The sequence below is a fragment of the Staurois parvus genome, unplaced genomic scaffold (assembly GCF_062004578.1).
Source record: "Staurois parvus isolate SC_StPar_1 unplaced genomic scaffold, SC_StPar_1.0 ptg000347l, whole genome shotgun sequence".
In the NCBI taxonomy this organism is placed as follows: domain Eukaryota; kingdom Metazoa; phylum Chordata; class Amphibia; order Anura; family Ranidae; genus Staurois; species Staurois parvus.
This window is the reverse complement of record NW_028318143.1, coordinates 6817587-6832812: the sequence shown is the minus strand read 5'-3', so window position 1 is coordinate 6832812 and position 15226 is coordinate 6817587. Positions and strand designations below refer to the sequence as shown.

The window sequence follows — 15226 nt, the reverse complement described above, 5'->3', positions numbered from 1 at the left end:
TGAGATAAAATGTCTGAATTCTGTTACCTATAAACACAAAATTCTCACTTTAATCTCTGACTTCTGACTTCAAATTTCAGAATTCTAGATTGTCTTTAAATCAGAATTATGAGATAATGTCAGAATTCTGACTTTTAATTTCAGAATTCTGACTTTAAAACTTAGAATTCTGACTATATGGGAGGCAAAGGGATTCATTTGTCACCATGGGGTTTATTTACTAAAATTGGAGACTGCAAAATCAAGCTCACTTCTGCATAGAAACCAATCAGCTTCCAGCTTTTATTGCCAAAGCCTAATTGAACAAGCTGAGGTTAGAAGCTGATTGGCTACCATGCACAGGTTCACCAGATTCTGAGTGCACCAGCTTTAGTGAATCTCCCCCACAGGTCAACTTTAAAACTCAACACCACCTGTCCGTACTAATCTGATTTTTTTATGCTGTAGGATGGGATAATCAGCTCTGTAAATTGTTTTTATTAGATATTTTTCCTCCCATCTTCTGTAGTCTACTTAGAGTGGAATATAAATGTCATACTTTTTACTTCCTGCCACATTCACCTACAGAGAAAGTGAGTGAATTGCAGTTAGGAAAGCAGAACACATGGAGCTGGACTTGTTTCATTGGTAAAATCTATCTCAGTACACATACAAATCTTCTTGACACTATGGGGGAGATTTACTAAAACGAGTGCACTCAGAATCTGGTGCAGCTGTGCATGATAGCCAATCTTCTTACTTCAGCTCCTTCAATTAAGCATTGGCAAAAAAAACAGGAAGCTGATTGGTTTCTGTGCAGAGTTGCTCAAGATTTTGCACTCTCCGGTTTTACTTAATAACCCTCTATGTTAATTCAAATAGTTATTATTTTTAACCATGTTTATTATGATCTGATCTGAAATTTAAAAAAAACTTGTCTTGTTGATTCTTTATTTTCTCAACAGGGAGCAATAGGTTTGCCAGGGCCACCAGGACCGAAAGGAAAACAAGGACCCCCGGTATGTCAGCCTGTTTTAGTTTACAAGTAAGATCAACAATAAGAATGCTAATCAGAATGTTTTTATATAGAGTTGAGGTTTTACTTGGTGTTAGTTCATAGAAATCTCATTCAGCAATTTGTGAGAGAACTGTAGATGAAGGACTTACATTTTTGAAAGAACTGTGCTGTCAAATGAGTGTACATTTCATCAAAATAAGAAAGTGTGAGAACTAAAAGCTGAATATCAGTGTCTATACTACCCGATGAGGCAGGCATTTACAAAACTTCAGTGAGGAGAAATTTGTTTAGTCAGTTGTACAAATGAAACAGCTGCCAATGGAAGCCTTGTTCTTGTTTTTAGAGGCAGCTCAGCTATGAGTAGTAGTGGATGCACCTGGGCAGAGAAACACTTTAATGTCCTGAAGTGAACCTGTGGCCAGATATAGAGATATTCAAGTATTTTATATATTCTTAGCAATTCTAGGATGAGGAGCAGGATGAGCTGAGCTGCTGAGTCACTGCTGGGAGTGGGGAGGTGGGTGAGCTGAGCTGCTGAAAGAACAACTTGGATGACTTGTACTGTGAAATTATAGGATGGATGTCTGCACAGCTCATGCAGTTACAGAGGACAGTGAAGGCTTGTTTTAACATGCATGTGCTGCTTATTAAGAATATGTAAAGATATGAATGTCTATAGCCTAGCCACAAGTTCACTTTAGGTCTCTATTAGATTCTTTGCAGAGTTGCAAGGGGTAGAACCAAAAGGATTCTTACTAAGATATTAAATTCTATAGCATTGCAATATGGATCATCTTCCAACCATAGCCAACAGTGGCCAGCACGAATGTGAACCATGGTCATATTGCTTAATATAGCTACATATCAAGGACCAATAAAACCTAATTTTTGACTATATATACTAAAAGGGTGCAGTGCTGCACCCTTTTAGTATATTACTGTTTACCTGAAGGTCTTATATGGTGCCTTTGGTGCATGGTCACTATTCCCTGTGTTGATTGAGCGCTCACTTATTTTCAACTTCCTAATTTTTTACTATATTTGGTGCTCAGTAATTTTTAATGAATATATTTCATGTTGTAGCTAGGGCCAGTGATAAGCCCCCCATAACTAACAGAGCAAGTTTGTTATTTAAAGCAGAACTTCACCCAAAAGGGGAAGTTCGGCTCTTCCTCCTCCTCCTACCTAGTTTTGACAGGTACCCACTCCCAATTCCCCACTTCTGCTTGGATCACCTAGGCGGAAGTTCTCCCCCCCCCCACCCCCCCACGCAGTCTTCTGGAACACGTCACAGGTCCTAGAAGGCTGCAGGACCATCCACAAGGTGCAGTAGGAAGCTGGCTGCGAAGCCACAAAAGGTCAGATCCGGCTGCCCACAGTTAAAATGCAGACGCTGGGGGCCCTGAAAACTGTTGAAGAATAAGAATAAGACCAGGTGAGGACAGCGCTGGATCCCTGGTGAGTGTATGTTTATTAAAAGTCAGCAGTTACAGTTTTTGTACCTATTATTTTTTTCAGATCTGACTGAGCAACCGCTTTAACTAATTTGTCTTAAGCTGTTTTAGTTTAGCATTTTTGGTAGATGATAGAGGGTTAAACCACCTAATGGCCTATTTTGCCTAAGGATTTACAGCAATGTTTATTGTTCCCAGGTCAAGTATTTTTAGAAAATGGTTCCTTTTTTTTCCAATGTATTTTATGTTGTGGAGAATTGCAACATAAGACTATGGAGACTCGGGATGGGGGGGGTCTGTATAAATCTGATTATTCTTAATCTGAAGTTTGCTTAGTAGGTGGCCCTGTTGGCACCCTTAGGCCAGACACCCTTTAATTCAAAATTGTGTAAAACAATTTTGGTCTAACATCAGCTGCATCCTGCAGGCTGAATGAAAAAATGTACCAATTTATGGCCAGCTTAAGCTGGGATCAGTAACGGAGAGATCTTAACTTTGAAGTTCTCTAGAGATCAAGGGATGGGTCACCTGCTGTAACTTGTACTAACCCTTCAATTGTGGCTGTTATGTACTCACCCTTCAATGTGTAGGAGCTTGCAAATATAACTGTAAGATACTTATAATGATCAGTATTAACATTTTTTTTTCAGGGAAAAATTGGTGATCGAGGACCGCAAGGGTTGGCAGGCCCTCCTGGACCTGAGGTAACAACAGCATTACCCAACATTGCCATTGATTGTTGTATTTGAAATAAAGCAACATTATTAACATTTTAAAATTTTCTGCATCTATTGGGAAATGTGATTAGTGCATTGTTTAACACGAAGAACAGTAGAGTGTCCTGTCACCAAATACACAGAAATAATAATATATGTATAGAAATCATTAAAAGGTTTAAAGAAAACTGCAACCCCTGAATAACAGTGTTTAGGATGGAAGAAGAGAGCAATATCAGAAACATTTACCAAACTGTAATCTTGAAAACCATATTTAAGTTACTAGCATTTCACATGATCAGGCTTACTTTGTAAGACAAATCATAAAATAATGTTTAAAGTGCATTAAAGTGTATCTATAGCTGAAAACTATGTTTTGTTTTGGATAGACTAAGGAAGGATTAGAACCCCTGCTATCTCTCTACTTACTCTGTAGATTCATCCCCTCTATTATTCCTCATTACCATTATGGACTAGAAAATTCTAAATTGTCAAAAAAGTTGTCAACAGAACAAGAGGTAAAGATAAATATTCCAATGGGGAAGATTTACTCTCATTTATGTTGCTTCTTTAGGACAGGAAGTAAAAGGAAATCTATTTGGACAAAGAAAATAAAACATAAAAAATGATAGGGGATGTGGCAGACCATCGCCTTCTGTTCTTGATTTTTGTATGCCTGTTGGGCTGCTTATCCAATAGACTAAAGGTATCTTAGCTACCGAGTGGAACACAGGCTTTTCCTTTCCAGGGTTTCATTATACACTCACCGGCCACTTTATTAGGTACATCTTACCACAGTGTGGTCTTCTGCTGCTGTAGTCCTACTGCATGAAGGTATGACGTGTTGTGCGTTCATAGATGGTATTTTGCATACTTAGGTTGTAACGAGTGGTTATGTGAGTTACTGTTGCCTTTCTATCATCTCGAGCCAGTCTGCCCATTCCCCTCTGACCTCTGACATCGACAAGGCAGTTTCATGTGCACAACTGCCGCTCACTGGATATTTTCTCTTTTTTGGACCATTCTCTGTAAACCCTAGAGATGGTTGGGCATAAAAATCCCAGTAGATCAGCAGTTTTTATACTCAGACCAGCCTGTCTGGCACCAACAACCATGTCATGTTCAAAGTCACTTAAATCCCATTTCTTCCCCATTCTGATGCTCGGTTTGAACTTCAGCAAGTCGTCTTCACCACGTCTAGATGCCTAAATGCATTTGCTGCCATGTAACTGACTGATTAGCAATTTGTATTACCCAGCAATTGAACAGGTGTACCTAATAAAGTGGCTGGTGAGTGTATAGTCAGGTGACAGAAGTTGCCTGTTCTTATGGCCAGATGTTGTTGCCTTTTCTTTGTCATTTGCCTTTTGATTGTACACTAATGTAGATTCTCTTGGCCTGTAAATGTTACAGCCTTATAAATATCAGTTTCATTCTTGCTTGCTAAATGTATGGAATGTTTAACCCTCCCCTAGACCATCCAGAACTAAAGTAATATGTTTTGGCTAAACTCATGTTAACCTATAGCAACCAATCACCAGTCTACTAATCATCGACAAATACAAATCTAGTTGGGCTGTTGCAATTTTGTATTTCATATTGCATTTTGAACTGGCTTAAAAAAAATTCTTGTAAGATTTTGGCTACAGTTACCTCTTAATTGTTGAGCCAAAATAACCAAAACGACATGTTTATACTTAGTGAAAAGGACTATTACCACCCATTAACCTTTGCTATGTTAGATTACATTATTAATAATGACTGATTACTGTTTACATTGGATAATCAGGAACTTGTCTTTCTTGATTACAAAGTGCACCACTCCTAAGGAAATAAGCGAAGCGGAGGTAGAAAAACATTGGAAAAGATTTTTGATATATTAACGACTTTTAAAATAGTAAATAGACCATATCATTCTTTTTTTCTAGAACAAAGTAGGGTATGGGAACCAGGGGTTCATGGAAAATTTATTGTGAAACTCAAAACCCCCCTCCCCACTTCCTTACCCTATTAAGGTCATTACTGCTCTTGTTGTTGGGTTGTTGTCAAAACTTCCTGGTTTCCCCTCTCTAGAGAGATGTTTATATATCCATTTTATAGTTTCACCAGGCCTCTATTGAACTCTCCTTAGGAGAGCAGTCACCCTCAACCAGGGTTCTCCGGAGGTTTCTATAGGGGTTCTTTGAGCTGTGGCAAAGCCAGCAGCATGACCCTGACACCAATTATCTTTTGTAAGGAAGGCATTCTGACCACCAATTTAATGGTTGCATTCTTTCTACTGATCAGCCTTGATGAATTGGGTTTATTAAACTAGAAAATAATTTTAGGGGTTGCTCTGGAGTTAAAAGGTTGAGAACAGTTGATATACAAAATCCAATCCAAACAGCAGAGGGGGGCTGTCACAGTCAGATAGGTCTTGGATTGATATCTTCCTGCATGGGTCGCAGACAATTTACTTGTTTGTCCAGTACTAAAAAAGGGTATTGGTGGTATTTCATTTAAAGGGGACCCTTGTATGGAATATACTGTGTATATACTACTATCAGCTTACAGGAATTATTGCAAGAGCAACCGTTTTTTTCTAACTCATCTAAATGATATAACAAAAGCATCTAATGACATATTGACTAGACCAAAAGGGACCAATAAGCGAAGTTTATTTTTGGGGTTTGCATACACTTTAAAGGTAATGGATCAGTAAGACAACCATGCAGCTAGCATTTTCTGAAATCAAAATTGACAATGGCAGCTTCCCTGTTTCCTATAAGCTATGATGTTCTTTATTATTTGCAGGCATTTACAAAGGTTTCAGCTACTTTATGTAGCTATGTAGAGGATACTAATTATTTGCAGGGGTACCCAGTCCTTATTTCTATAACATACTTACCATCTGTTTCCTTAATCCCCTCAGGTGAGTCCATTACAGTATGCATAGTAAATCCAGATTTTCCTGTCCGCATCACATTTTCCTACCACATCTCCTATGAGATGAATCGTCCTCTGTGCCCCTTCCTATGTCCTGGAGCAGGATTAGTATCCTAATAGTTTGCAAACCTCTCAAAGGAAGATGAAAATCAATACCAGACAACTTCAGATCATCTCTGGACATGACAATAAACTTGTTAAGTGCCTCATGCTGACCAAATTGATGGTGATCTTGTCTGTAGCTTTTAAAAGCCTGGCAAAATGTACATTTGGATAAATGTTAAACACCACCAAGCCTGGGCACGTTGAATTAGTGGAAGTTAGTTTTATCTACATCTGAGACCCATATCACAATCGAGAAAATGTGATTAGGGATGGAGCAGAGAGGTCAAAACCAAGTCTCTATTGAAAGCAGAGTTATACTTCAAGGCTATACTTCAGTACAACTCAAAATTAAATACCATATGGTTTTATTGGGAACTATCCTTGGCTTTAAAATATCAATATTTGATTCCTCTTCTGCAAGGGTATATTAGTTGATACAGTTTAATACCATCACTCTTAAGCACAAAATTGTTTATAAATCGTAAATATTTACTTATATATTTTTTCTTTAATATGCTCATGGTCTCATACATGCTACAGGCCCCTATGCATAAATCATATAAACATTTAATATAAACTGCTGTCCATTTCATATCCATTGTCAATTACCTGCAGTTTTGAGACCACCTATCCTGTTGTTTTGCTAGACAGGTATTCCCAGCTCCACCCATTTCTGGCTTTCTCCATGTCAGGAGCATCTCTCTCTCAAGCATTAAAGTGGAAATTTAGTCAAATCCTAACTGTACCTAAACCTGTTCCCACTCCTGTTCTAAGCCTATTCTAACTACCCTGTGTGATGTCTGTACTTATGCTGAGGGCGCCCGGGTCCAGTCACATTATCGGCTTCCACTGCCAGTTTCATTGTAGAGGAGAGACAGCCAACATTAGATGTCCCAGATTAAGTCTATGTGTGACGTCGCTGCATAGGCTCTGCAGCCGATAACCGCGATCTCTCCACTTCACTGAAGCTGGCTGCTGAAGAGATCATGGGACTGGATCAGAGCGCCCTCAGAATAGGTAAGTATAGGCTTCTTTCCTTCCACAGGGTAATTAGAATAGGCTTAGGATGGGGGTGGGAGCAGGTTTAAGTATAGTTAGTATTTGACTTAACTTCTACTTTAAGAAAATATATTATTTTTACCCCTCCACACATTTAATTAATAATGTTATTTTTTTTCTTCCTGTGCTGTGCTTTGAGACTGAAACCACACAGCCACATGTGCGCTGTATCTGGAATTAGACAAAAAATTGTATCACCTATGGATCATATCTTCCACAACTCTTTAAAGTGTATGTGAAGCCAATTTTGTTTTCTAGTTCTGAATCGAGAGGGAAAGAGTTATTAATGACCGATTTTTATTGCATTCCATCTCCTCTTATGTGAGATTCAAAGTTTCATTTTGTCCTGGTAACCATTGTTGAGAATTTCAAATTTTTATGGCTAACAGAAATAAAGTGGAAACACTTGCTTTGGCAACAACCATGAAATTGGAAAATTCCCCTGACTTTGGAGAAATTTCCTCTCACTTGCTGTTTTAGCTCGGCTGACCACTGCTTTCACTGTTGTGTCTCTGCCATTGAGGAGAGAGAGAGACCTGGGAGACCTGAGGCTCCCATGCACAGTGCTGGATCGAGATCAGGCTTAGGGAAGTATAAGGGGGGCTGTGCAGGGAGCAGCACAAAGGTTTTTTACTTTCATGCATGGAAAAACCTTCATCCTTTTAAACCACTTTAATCAGGGAATTACTATAATTTACATGTATAATGACACTGAGCTTAACTCAAGCAGCCTTCAAACCAACCTCCATGTTAGATGAAATTATATCCATAAATACGGCTACATTCCTGCATTTAAGTCCATGTGTCAAAAGATGTGATATGACAGATGATAACATTTCATTTCATGTGTAAATAATCCAGCAATATCCCTGTGCATGTCAAACATGTTTACATCACCCCAGTGTACCTATCTCTACATATCACCATTGAGTTGCAAACAGTCCAGTTTCCCATTCCACAGATGTCATCTTGTTCATTATCACACTGAGAAAGTTAGTGTTGGCTTAACAGATTGGCAGTAGATACCAGGACTTATTTTATTCCTTAGGAACTATTCACACAGCACAAATTAAACAATACAGATATGGTTGCAATATTATTTTATTTCTAATAGTGTTCCAATGATGAATTCCAAGACAAGCAGAGTGTTGGCCTGTGGCAGGTTACATAAAATATATAAACACTTGTGCGCATTAATAAAATGATTAGCATACATAAATATATATCATCAAATCCTCATGAATGGCTTCCAACTATGAAAGAAGTCATGCAGTGGTGTATTTTGTTTTTGTGCTGCCCTAGGCAACACAAAAATCGGGCACCCCCCCCCCCAAATAAAAAAAATAAATAAATAAATAAAAGAGGGGAGAGAAAGAAAGAGAGAAAAAGCAGGTGACCATCCTTGGAGCCAGTGACAGAGAGATGCAGTCTTCCAGTATTCATCTGCACCTCTCAGGAATGAAAGCAGCCAGCCATCCCCAGCATCACACTTCTGCGGGAACAAGAGACAGTTTCTACCTACACCCTCCAGAAGCCCACAGCCTCTCTCGGATCCCATAGTGGAGCTCAGGCAGTGCCTGGGAACTCAGGTGCAGTGATCTTGCTGAGTCCCTGACTGAGTGAAAAAGTTGGTGGGTGATGTAGTCCACCAGCATTTGACCAAAATCAGACTAGGCTTGGGCGGTGTGACCCTTTTATACCTGCTTGGTTTTGCTATTTCCAATTTCATTAGCTACATCTTTACTTTTCCACCATCTATTTTGGTTTATTAATGCACCAAATGCTGTAACTACAGTATATCACTCATAGTAAGTTAAAATTGAACTGCAATGCAGAGTCATTTTTTTGTAGACCTACAAAAGGCTTTTTTCTTTTCAGGAAGGTTATACACTTTCTTTGGTTGGATTATTGTAGTTTACATTAATTGATCAAATGTGAATGCTTTGGTTTAGCAGTCATATGACCGGAGTTCTGACGACTTCCAGTATCAAAGTGCTTTTTCTCATGCAAGTATCAGACTCTCATCTCATAAAATCATTTACTTTAATCTTAGTAGATAAGTCCTTTGAAGTCTCCCAGTGAAACTAGTTAAAAGTGGATTATAAATTGAATTCCTGAGCCTCCTCTGGAAAAGGATTAATTTAAAGGAAGAGTAAAGAAACAATAAAGTTGGTATTTTTTACTCAAAACTGCAAGACTAGTGCTGTGTACTAACCTGCTGGTTCATTAATGTACTGTACCTAATTCACATGTATTTCTGACTCATTGGTATGGGTCATAACCTTACATTTAAAATAGCTGAAAAAGAACCTGTCACCCCTTTAAAAAGTGCAAGTAAAAAGCTCAGAAAAACCAGATATTCTAAATGTTTTCTTGTAGCATTTTTCCTTTCCATAAACTATTGTTTTACTGACTTGCGATGTGCCTCTGAACTTGCTAACAAATGTTACTACTTCAGGATAAGTGTATTCCCTAGTACAGCCTCCTCCACCCTTGCATGTTATAGCTTTCTCCTCTTCTGGGAGTGTCTAATTACTTTCTGTGCTGGCCTAGCTCCTCTACCCTTTCCCTCACCTACCTACATAACCTTTTAGGTAGCTTCCATAGGAGGAGCAAAGGGGAATACTATAGAGTGTCACTTGAGTGATGGAACTGAGTCTGCTGGGCTGCTGTTATCACATCAAAGATGGTGGCGCCCAGCAGCATTCTCAGGGCATTTGGCTGTCGACACAAAGGAGGATTTTACAGGTAAATGACATGCCTAAAATATTTTTAATGCACATATAATCTTATGGGAAAATATTTAATATTTATTGTATCCTCCAATTCTAACATTTTAATACATTTCACCCAAAAATAACATTTCTATTTTTGGTATTGCCTGATGGCTTCTTATATATCTTGTGGATTTCACTGGAAACATATCTGCACTTGATTTCCCAGGCTGTCACATCTGCTCTAGCCATTGCCAGAAGACCATGTCCTCCGTTAGATTTTGTTTTATTTTGTATTATGGGCAATGCAGAAGTAAGAGAGTAAACACTCAAACGCCATATTATGTAGTACTACTCCCAGCCCGCCTACTTTACAGGCTGTTCTCACCAAGTGTATTTGTTTATGGGCCCTCGACCTCACCTATACTTGTGTTGGCTCCCTTAGAATGTGTAGTTTTCCCCATACTATGTGCAGAATACAATGAACCGTACCATTCTGATCAAGTCCAGCTTTCAAAAAGCCATTTTGCATTGGTGGAAACATGGACAAACATTCCACCACTTCAATTAGGCACCTTGAGCAGTGCTAAAATCATTAGTGTGAAGGGATGTAGATGTTTGTCCTTGTTTCCACTAATGCAAAATATTTGACTTTTCAAATACTGAACTTAATGTGTCTGGTGCAATTCTCTGCATTCTACACAAAGTCTTGGAAACACACAAACACAAAGAAGGGGCAGAAAGAGAGACAGGAATAGAAAACACAAGATAACACGTGGGGTTCGATTTATTAAAACTGGAGAGTGGAAAATCTAGTTCAGCTCTACATAGAAGCCAATTAGTGTCCAGGATTTTCCATCAAAGCTTAAATGAACAAGCTGAAGTTAGAAGCTGATTGGCTACCATGCACCAGATTTAGCACTCTGCAGTTTTAGTAAATCAACCCCATGGTATGGCACTCCAATGCATTAAATAAAAACAAACACATCTGCATGATGGTAGCTTGTGGTGCTCTGTGTTTACCAAAAGTAATGCAGAAGTGTTTTGTGTTAATGGGACCTTTTCAAATAGAATGAGCTGCCACAACCCAACATCCATCAACGCATGTTACCATTCGATGCACAAGGGTGTGAGCTGACCCTAAAAGGCAAAGGGAAATGAGGATTTTGAATACAGTGTGGTCTCCTATTTTAAATTGAAAACAAACTAGACCTTTATTTGAGGGTTAAAGAATTCTGTAAGTGGCAATTTTAAAGGGAAAAACTGTTTTAAATAACAAAATGGCTTGCATGGCAAATACAATTTTTAACAAATTGCATTTATCGAAATACAGTAATATTTACAGATGGAAAAAAATATGTTGGTAACATATAAGAAAAAAATCCACCAATAATTGATAAGCCAGCTTTTTGGTCTTTTGTCTTCACTGCATATGTTTTATAGCATTCTTCAAACCCATACTTTATCCTTCCTCTAATTTTTTTTTAGGGGTTTCCAGGAGATATTGGCTTGCCTGGGGTAAATGGACCTGAAGGACCAAAGGTAGGACTGTCATTTTAAGACATTATAAGTGCTCATAGCCAAGAGTTTTTCAAATTTTCTGATGTAAGTTAACAATTTTGTATCATTTTTCTTGAGTGATCAACTAATTGAGATACCAAGAATAATTGCCTAGTTGTACCCACCATGCTTTAAAATGATTTAGGAATCACTGGGAGGTATGTCTGTGACCATTCTCATGAATACATACATGTGCCTGAAAGCTTGAAGAGTTGAAAGGAAAGAAGAGGACAGTGAGACGGAGTGTTTCAGGCTTGTCTAGCTTTAACATGACAAGGAGAAGAAATGGCCAACATTTCTTGATTTTTTTTTTTCCTTAATGTTCTAAAAATTGCAGTATTATTAATTTATGAACCATACATTAATACATTTTGCAACTTTATTAACTTATGGTTTATAACATTTTAATTATAATAAAATATTGATTTCATTTAAGGGATTACATTAACCACTTGCCCTCCTGAGGATTTACCCCCCTTCCTGACCCGGGCATTTTTTGCGATACGCGCTGCTTTATTTCAGCTGACAATTGCACGGTCATGCAACGCTGCACCCAAATGAAATGTATGTCCTTTTTTCCCGCAAATGGAGATTTATTTTGGTGGTATTTGATTGCCTCTGTGGGTTTTTTTTTTGCGCTATAAACAATAAAAGACTGCCAATTTAAAAAAAAAAACAATATTTTTGAATTTTTACTATTCATACCCGTTGAAAGTTTCCACATTTTGTCATATTACAACTAAAATTGTAAATGTATTTTGATGGGATTTTATGTGATAGACCAACACAAAGTGGCACATAATTGTGAAGTGGTGGGAAAATGATAAATGGTTTTAAAAAATTTTTGCAAATAAATATCTGAAAAGTGTGGCATGCATTTGTATTCAGCCCCTGAGTCATTACTTTGTAGAACAACCTCTCACTACAATTCCAGCTGCAAGTCTTTTTGGGGATGTCTCTACCAGCTTTGCACATCTAGAGAGTGAAATTTTTGCCCATTTTTCTTTGCAAAATAGCTCAACCTCTGTCAGATTGGATGGAGAGCGTCTGTGAAGCTTCCCACAGATTCTCAATTGGATTTAGGTTTGGACTTTGACTGGGCTGTATGTTTAAGGTCGTTGTCCTGCTGGAAGGTGAACTCTCGCCCCAGTCTCAAATCTTTTGCAGATTCTAACAGGTTTTCTCCTAAGATTGACCTATATGTAAAAATCACATAAAATTCCAATAAAATACATTTACATTTTTTTTGTAACATGACAAAATGTGTAAAATTTTAAGGGGTATGAATACTTTTTCAAGGCACTGTATGTCCCTCCATTAAGAAGGTGCAAACTTCTTTCCTGCAGCCACGGGTCAGTGTTGTCAGTCAGTGTTGATAGGGGAATCCCTTCCGCTGAGCCACTGTGTTCTTCCAGTGGGCCGGGCGAATCGATCCCCGACAGGAGAACAGTGAATGTTGTTAGCCGCTAGTATTAATCGTGTGTAAAATCCGGCAGGCTGTATGTACCCAATCGATCAACTTGGGTATATTCAGTTCCTGCTGAACTGGCCAAGATTTGAACCATCTATGGCTGACTTAAGTCATTCAGCTGTGCGTGTCACTTGAGCTCTCTTGTAGTGGAGATGTTTTTGTGAGTAGCATAAAGCCTAAAGCTGCTATTATTTGGAGCATGCCATTTGATGACTCCAAGTGATAAATATGACATTTGTAAGGGTAGTGTGTCTTGTTTACCTATTACCTCTTTAATATTGAAGTAAATGAACTATAAATAACCACTATGGGTCTGATTTACTAAAACTGGAGAATGCCAAATCTGGTGCAGCTCTGCACTGAAATCAATCAGCTACCAATTTTTTTTGTTGTCAAAGCTTAAATGAACAAGCTGAAGTTAGAAGCTGATTTCCAGCATGCAGGGCTGCACCAGATTGTGCACTCTCCAGTTTTAGTAAATCAACCTCTATGTATTTTCTTTCATTCTTCCACATGTATAGGATGTTGTGTGTGAATATTCTATTGTCACTTGAGGACAAATCACTAGTGAAAAAATCATAGTACCACCTAACTTTATAACTTAGTGGAAATTGTAAAAGCTGGATGAGGCATAATAAAACAATTGATAATCACTACCTGAAATTGTATTTTCTTACTAAAGACAAAGAAAGATGAGGTTACACTTTCATGCAGGGAGTGAGTTTTTTTTATAACTTCTTGCCCTGTGATATTTGAAGAGTTCTGTTTTAATATAGGGGCTCATTGGAGACAGAGGGCCTCCAGGTCCACCAGGTCCAAAAGGCGTGGAGGTAAGTTCGGACACTAATATGCTATGATAATAAAGTGGACAAAACCCTATCTAAACCTAATCTTTCTCACCCTACCCCACCCCCTTTCTGCATCTATGATTTTCCATCTATGATTATTACTTGACAGCAGTTCTAGGCATATCTTCTGCTACCTCAACTGTGTTTGGGGTGAAGCAGTAAATGGAGGTTGGACAATGTGAGTTATTGCAAAAGTATTAGCAGAATGGGGCTTTTTTTCTGCATTAAGTATTACACTGGTTATTTTATTTTAGTGGTGTTAGCACAACAGTAGGAATTGGTCATGGTTAGGTTAGGTTTTGATCTGCTTTAGAATCGTTCTTACATCTGGGGTCAACAAACTTTGTGCTGCTTGCTGCTGATGCCATTACACATGGGGAAGATAAAGGGTCATGGAAGAGCCAGATGGTCACAATAGAGTAGGGCTCTCCCTGCCCTCTCTGTAGAGGGAGAAAAAAACATTAAAGATAATGTGACCTTTTGTTACTTAAAAGACAAATATATTATCTTGCCACAAGAACAACATCATTACCTTCAAATTAAACAGTTTATATCCTTTATGACTAAACTTTCTAACAGTTGAAGTAACCCCATGACTTTTGATCACAAATGTAGCAAACCCCACATGCACCATTGTGTTCTATGCCCCATTGTTTTCTATGTGTTCTTGCAGTGACCTGCATTTATCCAGTTCAAATGAGCTAATGGACCCTTCTTTGGGGTTATGCATACTTTGCTGTTCATCTGGCTTACTTTCTCCTGTAACCCCCCCCCCCCCCCCCTTTAGCCCTTCACCTATTCTTGTTGCCCCCTCCCCATCCTTTTATTTATCATCTCCTGTTTTGGGTCATGGGTAGCTAATTTTATTGGCCCATCTGTAAATGACACTGTTGCTGATAGTTATTGAATCTCTATTTTACAGGGGGAAGAAGGACCACTTGGACCTCCAGGTGGTCTTGGCCCAATGGTATGTATGCTTCAGTGTAGTATGTTTAACTATTGTATTCAAAATTTGAGAACACGGGATGGATTTTGCAATAAACCTTTGGACAAACATGCATGATATTGTAGTCATATATATTTTTGCCCTTGTTTATACGATGATCAGGAATCAACAGGATTCAATAAAGAATTGTTTCTTCCATTCTCATGTAAACATTTATAAGTGACTATGTCATGAGAAATGTATGGAGGCTGCCAAAGCTGACCTCTCCGTCATCTATCTGACCTCTCCTTTGAAAATGTTATTTAAGTCAGACACAACCAAGAAACTAGCATTTGCAAAGGAAGGCCGGCAGTGGCAGCCCCCATATTGTTCTCATGACACAAGAGTCACTTAAGACATAGCATCTCTTAAATGAGTAGGCACATGTTAAC

General features: G+C 38.4%; 1 protein-coding gene across 2 annotated transcripts in view; it reads left to right on the top strand.

The window, feature by feature from the left end:
• Window positions 1-15226, top strand: part of COL24A1 (collagen type XXIV alpha 1 chain) — a 384809-nt gene that overhangs the window by 228419 nt on the left and 141164 nt on the right. For both annotated transcript variants that reach the window (XM_089684422.1, XM_089684421.1), the window contains exons 18-22: window positions 945-998; window positions 3102-3155; window positions 11459-11512; window positions 13778-13831; window positions 14772-14816. In XM_089684422.1, coding sequence (XP_089540548.1) covers window positions 945-998; window positions 3102-3155; window positions 11459-11512; window positions 13778-13831; window positions 14772-14816 — 261 coding nt within the window. The remainder of the gene's footprint in view (window positions 1-944; window positions 999-3101; window positions 3156-11458; window positions 11513-13777; window positions 13832-14771; window positions 14817-15226) is intronic.